The sequence below is a fragment of the Eufriesea mexicana genome, unplaced genomic scaffold (assembly GCF_001483705.2).
Source record: "Eufriesea mexicana isolate 0111107269 unplaced genomic scaffold, ASM148370v2 scaffold382, whole genome shotgun sequence".
NCBI lineage: Eukaryota > Metazoa > Arthropoda > Insecta > Hymenoptera > Apidae > Eufriesea > Eufriesea mexicana.
The window spans coordinates 1,818,568-1,832,870 of record NW_016908540.1 but is presented as its reverse complement, the minus strand read 5'-3'; the positions used below and the strand labels follow the sequence as shown (position 1 = coordinate 1,832,870).

Sequence of the window (14,303 nt, the reverse complement as noted above, 5' to 3'; positions counted from 1 at the left end):
TTTTTTTTTTTTTTTTTTTTTTTTTTTTTTGGTAGGATGTCTCCTTTAAGTTGACAGAACAGAAATTCTGTAGATTGGTGTTATGAAGAAATTTGTTTCTTGGTACTTCAATTGTGAAATACAAATATACTAATAGGGACTGGTAGATGAAGTACAATAACGAAAAATATGCATTGCTACGCACTTATTATAGTGTGTGGAGTTAAATGGGTCACCCTGTGTATATGTGGACTCGTGAGGCGGGGTTTGGGAAGAAGTGATTTTATTTTGGACGAATTGAAGTTTTTGATAGTATGTGTATGGATGAAATTGGTTACTATTGTTTGTAAAATATTTTTTCTTCTGTTTCGTGACGAATTTGATGGTTTGATTTCAAATACCGTTTGAATTTTTCACAATTAACTTGGTACTCCATTTTTAATAATATTTAAATATCGTTTGAAATTTTGAGAATTAATTTTGTACTCTACTTCAAGTCCAATGATTAATTTCCACTTGAAGCAAATATTTTAAATAAATGTTTTTAATATTTTTAAGTCCAGTACTTGTGTATACTGTACCATAAAAACGTACGTATATGCATATTAAAATTATCCATATATAACGATGTGCATATATGATGCATGATTTCTTCGCCGTTTATTATATAACTGTAGATGAAACGTAAAATGGAACCTTACCAGAACCATAATTAATATAGCAAAATTCGTAATTGTATATTATGTAAATTCGTGTCTGAATAATTTACTAATCACACACGACGATAAAGTAAGTCGTCAAGTTGTTTTAAGTGGTAAAGGGCACAACAGTGGACCGACGGGTTAATCTGTCTCAAAGTAATCTTTCATTTGTCCAATGCAATTATGCTTGAAATTGTTACGAAGGGTCGATTCGAAGAACGCACCCAATTATCAGGGGCACCCGGTACGTGGGCAAGGGTCCGTTGAAACGAAACGACCGAGATATGACGTCTCTGTTCGAAACAGCGAAGGACGACACTATATAATTGCGTGCTTCCGTTTCAGGGTACTGGGGATACCATAGACAGGGTACGTGTCAAGCTGGATTCGGCGCTGCCATGTCCAAGGTAAGTCCGACAGAAAATATTAGACTCGTATAATATTTCACTTTAAATTAAAAATATTAGACTACTATTTCCATTTAAATTTCTAAAATTCTAAAATCTAGGCTATTTTTATTAGGCTAATACTTTACATTTCCAATAATATTCCACTATTTATTTATTATTCGTTCTAAAATTACACGAGCTGTCAATATGCATAATCTCCATAATTTTTACAATTTGTATTGAAAAAGTACTAATCTAAATGTTACTATTGACATTTGTGATACATAAGAATATTAATCCAAACATAAATCCAATATTTATTCGTTATTCGTTTTAAAATGACACGAGCTATCAATATAAATATATAATTCCCAAAATTTTCAGAATTTCGTATCGAAAAACAATATTAATCCAAATATTAATATTGATATTTATAAATAAATAAATTTCTAAACGTATAAAATTCTAAAATCTAGACTATTATTAGACTAATACTTCACATTTCCAATATTATTCCACTATTTATTCATTATTCATTCTAAAATTACACGAGCTGTCAATATACGTAATCTCCATAATTTTTACAATTTTGTATTGAAAAAGTACTATTCCAAATATTAATATTGATATTTATGATAAATGAGAATTTGAATCCAAAATTAAATCCAATATTTATTCATTATTCGTTCTAAAACGTCACGATCTATCGCAATATATAACTCCTGCAATTTACACCATTTTACATCGCGAAAAATTACAAATATTCTCGAAACACTGACAAATAAGACCCCCAAACCCTCGTGTCAAAAGGTCTTACAGTTTGCATAAAAAAAATTCCCAGAAATGTCCCTTTTCTAACCCAAATTCGCAAAAAAACCCTTTAACTACCCCACCAGTGAACTCGTCTTCGAAACAACTCCCAAGACCATCCGACACCAGTTTCACAAATCACCGTGCAGCATCCTCCATCCAGAAGCCAGACCAAAATCGGGGGGCCCGTTCGAGGGGGGATCGAAATTCAGCGTTGGAAACTATTGAAGCAACCGAGTCGAATGGAGGCCAAATACGAGGCTTTCCCGGTCCCCTGCACACTCTTCCCCCGCGATCTCGAACTGTTTAAGTCGCTGGCGTAAACACAGAGGGCCGTTGGATATAAATACGGTAACCCCACGTGTCCCGGCGGTTGCCACGTCCCAAAAGAGTTAAGAGGCGACACAGAGGGGTCGGGCGAAGAGAGCCGAATATGGCCAGGAATGTGAATTCCTGCCTTACGCACCTCGTGGCCATTCGTATTCGTGGTGCATGGCGAGGGTATAGAAAGCCGGCCTGCGTCTCTTTTTCTTCCTATCTACCTCTTCCTATATACCGATTGTCTTGTCGAAAGCTCGATTTTCTGGCCTGGTCGGCAGATCCCGGCGACCGATCGGACCGGGACACACCACGTAGGCGTCGACCCGTGGCTTTTGTCCCTTTTTCTCTCCATTCTTCCCTCTTCCCTCCCCCTTTTTCTATTTTTTCTCCCGACTCCATTCCGCCGGCAGATCGGCGCGTCCACTCGTGCGCAAGACACGTTCGTTCGTTGCACCTGCGTCCATGTGATACCTTCTTTCGTGGCTGGCCGGTGTCGCGATAAGTATCGCGGGGCCAATAGGTACGAATTCGAAATTGGTATGTCAGCGGTTTATCTCGGGGAGCCCCGGGGGCACGATAGGGGTGAGACGGTGCTGGTGAACGTGAAACGTATGAAGAATGTTGGTGGGTAGATGGGGTCGGGATGGGGTGACAGGGTTTTCGGCTTCGGGGATGAGTTAATCTCGAGGTCGAAGAGGTGTGAATTTTTGGTTCATGGGTGTTGCACGGTTGAATCGAGTAATTGTATTTTTATAATTTTATAGATACAGGAATTTAGTGATACAGATGATACATTCGTGTTTAGTGAAAATACTTTTTGGTTCCTTTTTTTGGTTTTTCTTTTAAATTGATCGGTTCATTTTTTATTTGTTTTTATTCGTTTATTAGAGGGAGACTCGTAAAGAAAGAAAACGAAAGAAAATCGAGTCACCCTCTAATCAACGAATAAAAATAAATAAATAATTAACCGATCAATTTAAAAAAAAAGCAGAAATATTTCTATAAGCAGGAATCATGAACAGTGTTACTAAGTTCTGAGAAAATTATAAAAATACAGTTACTCGATTCAACACTGCCAAGATTAATTCTTTATGTTGAAATGTATGTGAAAAATTCATAATATGCTGAGTTAAATTTAGTGAGAAGGAGCTTCATATCCTTTTGATGTAAACGATATAATAATCCTCTTCGTGTATAGGGAAGTAAATGAGTTATCATTCTACTTCTTTAGAATTTTGTATAAAAATTGCATCGATTAATTAGCTTCCTCTGCACCGAGATAATTATATGATCATCTGCATGTTTCATTTTATTCCTTTTTCATTCAAATTTATAGATTTTATTTCCCGTTGCATGTGAAAAGTAAATTCCAATTAATCCTGGATTATTCGTAATCAAAAAGAATTCTGATAATATTTAATGATTATACGTAATTAAGTCTGATAAAAATGGGATTCTCGAAGAACTTTTATTCAAGATAATGATTATTGTCACACACGAATAAGAAACAAAACTTCAATTTTATCTAACTCGCAACCAAAACGAGTAAATTGGGAATTCTTTTGAAAACTCATTTTAATTTAACGATAATTACATCATACACGACTACAAAATTACATTTTACCGGTATTTTTTGTAGTTAGTTATTTAATTTTTTAGTGAGTATCTTTTTTAGTTATATTGAAATTTATTTAAATTTTGTAATATTTATTAAAACCTTTCTCTTTATCTGATTTATATCCACCAAAAATTCTATGAACAAGAATTATATATTCTTCTCTCTGCACACATCTCGTATCTACCCCACAAAATATATTCTCTATTTTTAATTTCCTATTGGGTTTCTATTTTATGAAATAAAGATATTTGGTTTTTAAGGGATGACTTGTACTTTTTCAAATCTGCTTGTTACATTGACTGTTATTTCTCTCTATCTCTATCTCTCTCTCTTTCTCTCTTTCTCCCCCCACTTTCTTCATAACACGGACAATAATTATACACAAACAAGATACATAGATCTATCTAATTATATTATTATCTATATTCTATATCATATATTAGAACAACAGATGTCACGTTTCCATTTACATACGAACATTCCACAGAAAGAACGACATTTACAGTTATTCCTAACATTCTCAATCTCAAGAAACCCATTGAAAAAGCTCCACAAGAATCTCATCGTTGCCCAATTGAAACTCCAACCACGATCCCTTTGGAACCCCCAGATCTTACCCAATCTTCTCCACCTCCGATCTCGATCTCAGCTCGATACACTTTTCCTTTCCTTTCTCCACTCTTCCGGGGCCCGCGTGACCCAGAGATCTAATCTGCCGGGCGAAGGGGGGCAGGATTTCCGGCCAGGGGTTTCCAATACGCGGTTGGGAGCGGCGTTATCGGCCGAGCGGGACAGCTTCGATTGCCTGCAAAGAAATAGTGGGACAATTCCGTGGCCACTCAGCCGGCTATCTCGCTGTGGATGTATAATTCAGAATTGTCCGGCTATATGGCAGATGTTTAATGCATGCCGTGTGGCATTCAATGTTAATACCCCACCCTCGCGGTCAATCGTGCTCTTACCCACGGTCTCCGAGTCGTGAAACGACGCTGGCGCAATGATTTTAGGCAAATTCGATTCTCTTCTGCGTCTCCTGGCCCCCTGCCCCCCCTGGTCTCGCGGCCAGTGTTCCCGTCGATCTTTATTCGCCGTTTTCGGAGTCGCGCCGCGACTCCAACAGCTGGTCGACGCTCGCGAATTCTAATGGGACGCTTTAAATCCGCGATGAAGACGTGGCGAGTCACCTTGATGGCGTTTTAGGAAGCTTCGCGAAGTTCCAGGGTGGGGCACGCGAGGTTTTTAAATGGATTTCCTCGCGGGTTGGGTTGTTTCTCAGATTGGCAGCTCGTTTGACTTGTGAGGTTATCGTTTGGTGAGTCTGGATGTGGAGAAGTGGAAGAATTGTTGATGGAGGTTTTCAGGAAGCTTCGGAGAATTTTGGGATGTGTTTGGAAAAGGATTTTAAGTGGAAAAATTGTTGATGGACGTTTTCAGGAAGCTTCGGAGAATTTTGGGATGTGTTTGGAAAAGGATTTTAAGTGGAAGATGGTGTGAACAAAAATGGACGCCAATATCTTCTACGTTTTTTAACAGTTAACATGTTATATTATTTTAAATAAAAAAATTGATTGACATTTTCTAGAAAATTCTTCTCTCTCTCTTTCTCTCTCATTTTTATTAACTCATGTTTACTTTGACGATTCTCACGTAATTGTTTCATTGTGGCACATTCTTCTAAACATTTTTTAAACATCATTCATACTAGACTCTACTCCTACATATATTTATATCATCGTAAATGTATTTCACTTATTCTACCTCATTCCCATTCACACATACGAGACCAACACTTACAAGCTTCCAATGTTTAAAATTCAGTAATCAAAATATTTCGAATTTTAAACAAGCAGTGCTAAAAATTATTGAATATTTAAAATAATTTCGATTAAACAAAATTAATTTTGTCAATTATAAAGACTCTAGTTAGAATCAGTTATCTGGCTCGTAACATAATTGGTAACGATGAAATATCAATAATAATAAGAACAATTCTTTATTTAATTAAAAAAGAAATAATCAGACACAAATATTAAGTATCAAACTTTATTTAATTACAAAAAGTGATCAAACACGAATCTAATTAATTTCTCGCAGTCACATGCTCACAATACTTCTCACTATTAAAACTCAGTTGCAACTGACCTATACCAAATCACTCTCGTTTTGTTCTTTCTTCTTTCATACATTACATCACATACACAATTCACACAATACCTTAATCATTACACGCATACTCATTTATCACGATAACCTGAATTCATTAGATATTGCCATCCCATGCATGCTTGTCCCACACATCCCTTTCTTACAAACATCGTTCCTTTATTATATCAACACATATATATTCAAAATCTATGTTAACCATTACCACATGTGTGCACTCGAGACGTAGTGAGCAGTGAATCGCGTGTTTGAGAGTTAGAGTTGATAGAAACCTAGTCTAATATTTTAGTTTAAATAAATTTGTTTCGTTATTAAAAAGGAGTCGTTTATTACATTCGTAGATCTCTGTTCGCGTGCAAAACCAGCCTCAAAAGAGGAATCTATGCCACGTATACATATTATCCATCACCCGATCTTACAATCCTCGGAACATTAGGTAAATTCCGTTTTCTGTTAACCCTTTGCACTCGACGACTTTTTGGCTAAAGAAGAGCAAGAGTTCAAAGATTTTCTGCTATAAAACTGAGGATATTTTTTTAAACAGTAAATAAGGAATCGAATAATAATTAACACGTAGAATTATTTGATTTCGATACCTCGCATATCGTTATATTACCTTAAATTTGACATATTGATTAATATCGATCTTCGAAATTTGATCAAATGGCGACTGAAGGGCGCCTCTCGAGTGCAAAGGATTAACGCGAGAGATCATCCATTTCCGATATTTTTTCTCAGTCGAGCAGCTCTCCGTCCGTCCTGTGACCATGGTCTCTAGAAGAATCCCCGCGTGCACTAAATCTCGGTGGCCGGTGATTTAGAAGGCTCCTCGACGCCATTCAGTATGCAATCGACCATCGATCTTCGCGTTAAACTGCCGCTCCTGGTATCTACCTCCTGTTGTACCTGGTTCCGCGCGTTATCCCCCGATCTACAGAGGATCTAGTCAAGATCGATTGATATCCGGCCGATACCGATCTATACGACTCGGAACGCGATCATCGATCCTCCTGTTCGACGGACGAACCGCGTACCCCTCTCGTACAAAGGCACGAAAATAACTCTGGGGAGGTCTTTTCGTGAAATCTCAATGTCGCGCCGGTATTCCAGACCCGAGAAAATCATTTTAGATCGACGTCGATAGAGATTTATCTCTCGTGCTCGATCGTGCCCGATCTTACGATTCGAGCAGTAGAAAGCGTTGCTCCAGTGTTGCTGGCGATCGCTGTTTTCAGATACCGCGGCTGATCGAGCAGAGAGTTAAGAGAGTGTGCAAGGTTTTATGGGGTTTCTTAATATGGTTCCCTTTTTTTTTGCTTTTTTTTCCAGAGGTCAATTTCTTGGTGCTTTTTGAAATTCTACGAGGTTTTGAGCTTCGAAGAAATCCTGGTTTTCCTAATTCGAAATTTGAGAATTTCAAAATAATCAAGGAAAAATATAAAATAGAGATTGAGAAAATCACTAAAAAATTGTTGACATGTCTAACATCGTATTTGGTATATAAAAAAATAAATTAGATTCAGTGAGGTGTCAAATATAGGTGTTTTTTAATAAAAATTTGGATTAGATATTTTTCTATATTTTTAACTATTTATTGTTTCATTTTCAGTGATGGTCAATTAAAATTTATGCAGAAATTTCGTATTCTTCGAGAAAGCTCTTCGAGAGTTTCGAGTTTCGAAAATTTAAGAATAAAGAGGCTTAATAATATAGGGAATAAATTAGGGAATTTCTAGGGATGTAGATACTTTGGGATGTCAATTATTTCATTAAATAAGTATATTCCTCAGTCTGTCTGTTTGTCTGTTTTCACTTAAATATTATCAAACCTCCTTGTATCAAATTTCATGTTACTTAATAAATTTTCTTGGAACCGAAATTTCGTTAAACGAAATGAATTTGAAATTCTAAGTTTGATAGTTGATTTTTAATTGAAATATTCTTTAAGATGAAATCTTTCGAAGTATTTGTTCATAATCAATAAAGAATTGTTTAGGAAATTTTCCTTATATCAAATTTCATGTTATTTATTAAATTTTCTTGCAACCGAAATTTTATTAAACGAAATGAATTTGAAATTTGAAATTGTTAGTTTGATAGTTGATTTTTAATTTAACTATTTTTTAAGATGAAATCTTTCGAAGTATTTGTGCATGATCGATAAAGAATTGTTTAAGAAATTTTCTTTACATCAAATTTCGTGTTATTTATTAAATTTTCTTGGAACCAATATTTTGTTAAACGAAAGAGTTTGAAATTGTAAGTTTGATAGTTGGTTCTTAATTGAACTACTTTTCAAGATGAAATCTTTCGAAGTATTTATAAATGATCGGTAAAGAACTGTTTAGGAAATTGAATGTTAAAATCCTTTCAACTTCACCACCCACGATACTCTTGGAAACGTGACCGAACAAAGGTAGTAGAAGCAAAAAGCTTACCCTCTTGTACGTCTTCAACCTCTTAAGCTACTCATTCGCAATGTAAGCCTAAATACAACACGCGTCCACTTCAGTTTTACGTTATCATACTTGAAAGGGACTGCTACCACTTTTGCAATTCAGAAAAACTGCTTCCGGCCGAACAGTATTTTCGTTTTCCTCTTACGAGTGCCACAGCTGGTCGCTTTGTTCGCAGCCTGTGCTTGCTTCTCGTTGAGAACTCGTGCAACCTTTCTCCAGAAGTGACTTCGCCAATTGTCCTGATACATATCCAACGTTTAATGCGAGCATACAATTTTAGAATTCGAAATTCGCGATTATATAAATTTAAATAGTAATTCAGTAGACCTTAAACAGGTCTACTAGTTAAACAAAAGGATGTCATATAAATTGATAGAAAGGTTTAGCACATTTTAGGTTAAGTGTGGATATTTACGTCGCCATTTTGAATAATTTCAGATCTTAAATCTAGGTCTTAAAATTTTATCCCTTTGTTTTTTGAAGATTTTCTATTACAAATTCAGTGGCATTTATTAGGATAATATGAAAATAAGTTACATATAATTTCATATGCAGGGTAATTTTATTTTGATGTTTGATATATTGTTAATTCATTTCATAATGAATAGTACTGTCAATCTATACAATTTTCTTTTATGCAGTCAATTACCATTTAAATTATATTATCAAAAAGAGAAGAAAAATATTGCGATTGAGAATTATGTATCAGAAACACGATTTATACAATCTTCCAAGAAATTATCAATTTACATAACCCTAACCTCAAAAAAATGTCACACAATCTTAACGCAATCCAGCACAAACATATCTCTACTTCTTTAACCAGAATCATCTACCAAACTCAAGAGACCAGTACCACGATCTCTCAGCAAATTACCATTTTACAATTCTACAATTTGCATAACCCTAACCTCAAAAAATCTTACACAACCATACCTCTACTTCTTCAACCAGAATCATCTACCAAACTCGAGAGACCAGTACCACGATCTCTCAGCAAATTACCATTTTACAATTCTACAATTTGCATAACCCTAACCTCAAAAAGTCTTATACAATCATACCTCTACTTCTTCAACCAGAATCATCTACCAAACTCGAGAGACTAGTACCACGATTTCTTAGCAAATTACCATTTTACAATTCTACAATTTGCATAACCCTAACCTCAAAAAGTCTTATACAATCATACCTCTACTTCTTCAACCAGAATCATCTACCAAACTCGAGAGACCAGTACCACGATCTCTTAGCTAATTATCATTTTACAATTATACGATTTCCATAACACTAACCTCAAAAGATCTCAGATAAGTATACCTCTACTTCCTCAACCAGAATTATCTATCAAACTCGAGAGACCAGTACCACGATTTCTTAGCAAATTACCATTTTACAATTCTACGATTTCCATAACCCTAACCTCAAAAAATCTCACGCAAGCAAACCTCTACTTCTTCAACCATAATCATCTACTAAACTTGAAAGTCCAAAATCACAAACATTAAAAGAATTACCATTTTACAATTCTATGATTTCCATAACCCTAACCTCAAAAGATCTCAGACAAGGATACCTCTACTTCCTCAACCAGAATCATCTACAAAATTGAAAAGATCAGTACCACGATCTTCGAGAAAATTACCATTTTACAATTCTACGATTTCCATAACCTCAACCTGAATCCGCTACCTCTGAAAACTCTCGAACCACCCTCTGCCAACTCGAGCATATACAACAAGCCATCACAAGCGTTCCTCGACTTCTTCAAAACTCTTCACCGTGCTCGTTCGAGAACTTATTGGCCGCCCCACTACGGGCACAGCCGGTCACATAAATACGCAGAAACGGTGGCATAAATTTCAGCATGCTCCCATACATATTTGAGCGACCGGTTATATTTCAATCTCGGATGGTCAGTTTCCTCCCCCTCGCGATCGGCGCCAGAATACAACTCGTGCCGGTCGTGTTTCGTGTAGACCGGCCGGGTATACGGCCGCCATTGTCTCGGTTGCAAATTTTTCGCGTGTAGAAGCATGGAGGCAGCGCTACTCTGTAGGGGGTACATCGTGTCGGTTCCTTTCCCTCCTTTTGCTCTGAGAGTCCCTGCGCCATCTGTGTTCGCCCGTGTCGTACGAGTCCGCTCGACAAATGCACGTATTTGCTTGGCTACCGGTTCGCTAATATCTCCGCTGTAGAAGCTGTGCAGGGGACACGGGGTTGCGAGTTTCCTTGCAGACGGCCACGGTTGTCCCATGGCAAGTGGAATTTTTTATGCACTGGCTTTCGGGTAATCCCTGGGCTAACGCTGTGGGAGTATACCTGAGCCTTTTAAGTCATGTTTCCATGGATTATTATCACGATCGTGTTGCAATTTAGACTATTTGATATTTAATTAAAGGGAAGCTGTGATATATTTCGTGAAATTATTTTTGGTAGGTTGAATTTTCATAGCATAGGATTCTGTATGTGTCAAGGAGTTGGAAAGAAGAAAATATGCGAGGAAATTATTTCGGGGGTTTTTACTTTTGAAAATGAAGCGTTGAATTGGCTCTCACAATCAGTTAATCCTTGGGCTAACGCTGTGGCAGTATACCTGAGCCATTTAGGTCAAGTTTCCATGGATTATTATTACAAGAGTATTGCAGTTTATTGGACATCCAATTTTGTGTTACCTTAATTAATTTATTAGGTTTGAATTATTTTATATTTAGTTAAAAAGAGACTATAAGAGGCTGTGATATATTTCGTGCAATTATTTTTGCTAGGTTAAATATTTATAGTATAGGATTCTTCAAGTATCAAGAAGTTGGAAGAAGAAAGTCTGTGAAGACATTATTATGGGGATTTTAATTTTTGTATTTTAATTTTAATTTTAATTTACATATATATGGAAAATACAAAAATTAAAATCCCCATAATAATGTCTTCACAGACTTTCTTCTTATATATATATGGAATACTGAAACTCTCAATATATTTTTATTAAAAAGAACATTTCTTTTTTTCATTTTCATGACTCGAATTATAATGTATATATACATTGTATATAATACATTTTTGTTTAATTGGTAATTTATTTCGCAAAAGCTTCTTGAAGCTTCTGTATCTCAATTCTCGTTATTTGAACTGAGACTTCCGGGTGTGAGACTAATCAGGGTATGATTAGTCTTGATGAAGTTATATAGCTGCAAGTCTAACGATATGTTAGAGCATACTTTCAAAGGAACAAAGCATCCACTCAATTCTGCTACCGTATTGAATGCTTGAAACTTTGATTATTGTTTCTTTCTACGAATGACGACATGTAGAAAAAGATTTAAAAAGTAGCATATAATATTTACTATAGTAACTGATTTGGCATTAAAATTGTTTCTCAAAAAGTCTTGTATAACTACATTTTCTAATTTCCATTTCAATTATTTTTTCTTGTATTATTGTATTCGATTATTATGTCATTTTGTATACTAATATTCTATTACCACCCCCAACTTCCAAAATAAAAGAAAGAAATTTATAGGAACCAAAAATTCTCTTGTTAGGACCAAACGAAACTTAAATCAGACAAAATTAATTGGACCAAAACGACCCTAATCTTCACCATCATTCCATACTTTCATTCAAACATCTCAAAGTAAACCATCACACAACCATCCAATTCTTTTCGAAAAAAAATAACATTACTCATAACTCAACTTATAACTCAAAATTCACTATACTTTAAATTCCATTAAGTCACACTTACGAAAAAAAGACCACAAACTCTCACACCCGTTCAAGGGGCACCCCAAAACCCAGAAAAATCCCTAGAAACACTCATTCCAATCACGAGTGTCATCACATAAGCACATGCACGTACATCTGCACTCTCTGCTTATAAGAAAAAGAAACACTTATTACATATTTTCACTCTCGAGACATATTCGTTTAAAATTCCGAATAGCAATTTACTTAATTACCATTCCAATTATCGTTGCATAATTTTTCCGAAGATATAAGACCTATTTTCCCTCACTTTTCCTGACAAGTATATAAATCCTACATTTAGTAAACCAATTAATTGAACCACGATTTTTCGATACCTTGTCTTGCTCTGACTATTGCTATTTCTCTTCAGACGACTAATTGATCTAATTTTCATTCGAATTCTCATAATTTTTCCGAAGATACGAGATCCATTTTCCCTCATTTTTCCTGACAAATATATAAATTTCACATTTGGTATACTAATTAATTGAGATGAATAATTAATTTTTGACATCGTTTTTCATGGAATTTTTTCTCCGGACGAGCAACTCATCTAATTATCATTCGAATTATCATAATTTTTCCGAAGAGACGAGATCCATTTTCCCTCAGTTTTCCTGAGCAACGATACATAAATGGTACATTCGGTAGACGAATTAAGGAAAGAACAACGATTTCTGGATATTCTCGCTGCGTTTTTCGTTACGAGCACAGACATACACAGTTCTCCTATCTGAGCGGATGGCGCCGGGACGCAGAAGTCACGGTTATTGCACCCGTGCACGCAGAGAGTGGATTTGGGCGTGCACGTGACTCGGTGGCACGGTTTGACATTGTTGGCCGACGAGGAGGGCCCATTGTTCGCGCGGCGTGCGAATCGGCCATGGGGCCCGCTCGCAAATAATAACATTTCTGCGGGACGATAAATAAAAGCGGTCCCTAAAGTGCAGCACCGGCCTGGCGCCACTAGGATGCATGTGCACGGCGAGAGAGAGCGGCTGCATGCACTCGATGCGCTGACGCAACCGAGATGCCCCGACGATAGCGTCGAGGAGTTTATGTCATAGCCGCGTTTTTGCTATGCCGGGGAATTAATGGGCCACGATCCTCGGTGTGTGATTTGAAGCGTGTTTAGCCGCGAGGAATCGCGGTCGGTATCGATTAGGTATCGGACCGTGCCAGGAAATGAGTATCGGGGAGGTATTGCACTCTCGGTGCTGTGTAATTAAATCCTGGCTCGTGTACGAAGAGCTGCGGTAAATTTGAATTAAGTAAGAGTGGGTAGATATTTTTGGATAATTTTGTTTGTGGGAATACGTGTAATTTGAAATAGATCATGATAGAAAATATAATAGTATTTTGCATTCTCAGTGCTGTGTAATTAAATCCCAACTCGTGTATAAAGAGGTATGATAAATTAGAATTAAACAAGAGTGGGTAGGAATTTTTGGATAATTTTGTTTGTGGGAATACGTATAATTTGAAATAGATCATGATAGAAAATATAATAGTATTTTGCATTCTCAGTGCTGTGTAATTAAATCCCAACTCGTGTATAAAGAGGTATGATAAATTAGAATTAAACAAGAGTGGGTAGGAATTTTTGGATAATTTTGTTTGTGGGAATACGTGTAATTTAAATTAGGTAATTATAGGAAATAGTGTTTTGCACTCTTGATGCAGCATAATTAAATCTTAGTTCATGCAAAAGGAGTCATGATATATTTCAATTAAACAAGAGTGGGTAGATATATTTGGATAATTTTGTTTGTGGGAATACGTGTGATTTGAAATAGATCATGATAGAAAACATAATAGTATTTTGCATTCTCAGTGCCGTGTAATTAAATCCTGACTCGTGTATGAAAAGCTATGATAAATTTGAATTAGACAAAAGTAGGTAGATGTTTTTGAATAATTTTATTTGTGGGAATACGTGTAATTTAAATTGGGACATGATAGGAAATAGTATTTTACATTCTCAATGTTGTGTAATTAAATCCTGGCTCATATATGAAAGGTTATGATAAATTAGAATTAAGCAAGAGTAGATATTTTTGGATAATTTTGTTTGTGGGAATACGTGTAATTTAAATTAGGTAATTATAGAAAATAG

General features: G+C 35.9%; 1 protein-coding gene across 1 annotated transcript in view; it reads left to right on the top strand.

The window, feature by feature from the left end:
* if (integrin subunit alpha inflated) overlaps positions 1–14,303 on the top strand; it is a 202,400-nt gene that overhangs the window by 157,402 nt on the left and 30,695 nt on the right. Inside the window, exon 5 of the mRNA XM_017896747.1 lies at positions 1,026–1,087. Coding sequence (XP_017752236.1) covers positions 1,026–1,087 — 62 coding nt within the window. The remainder of the gene's footprint in view (positions 1–1,025; positions 1,088–14,303) is intronic.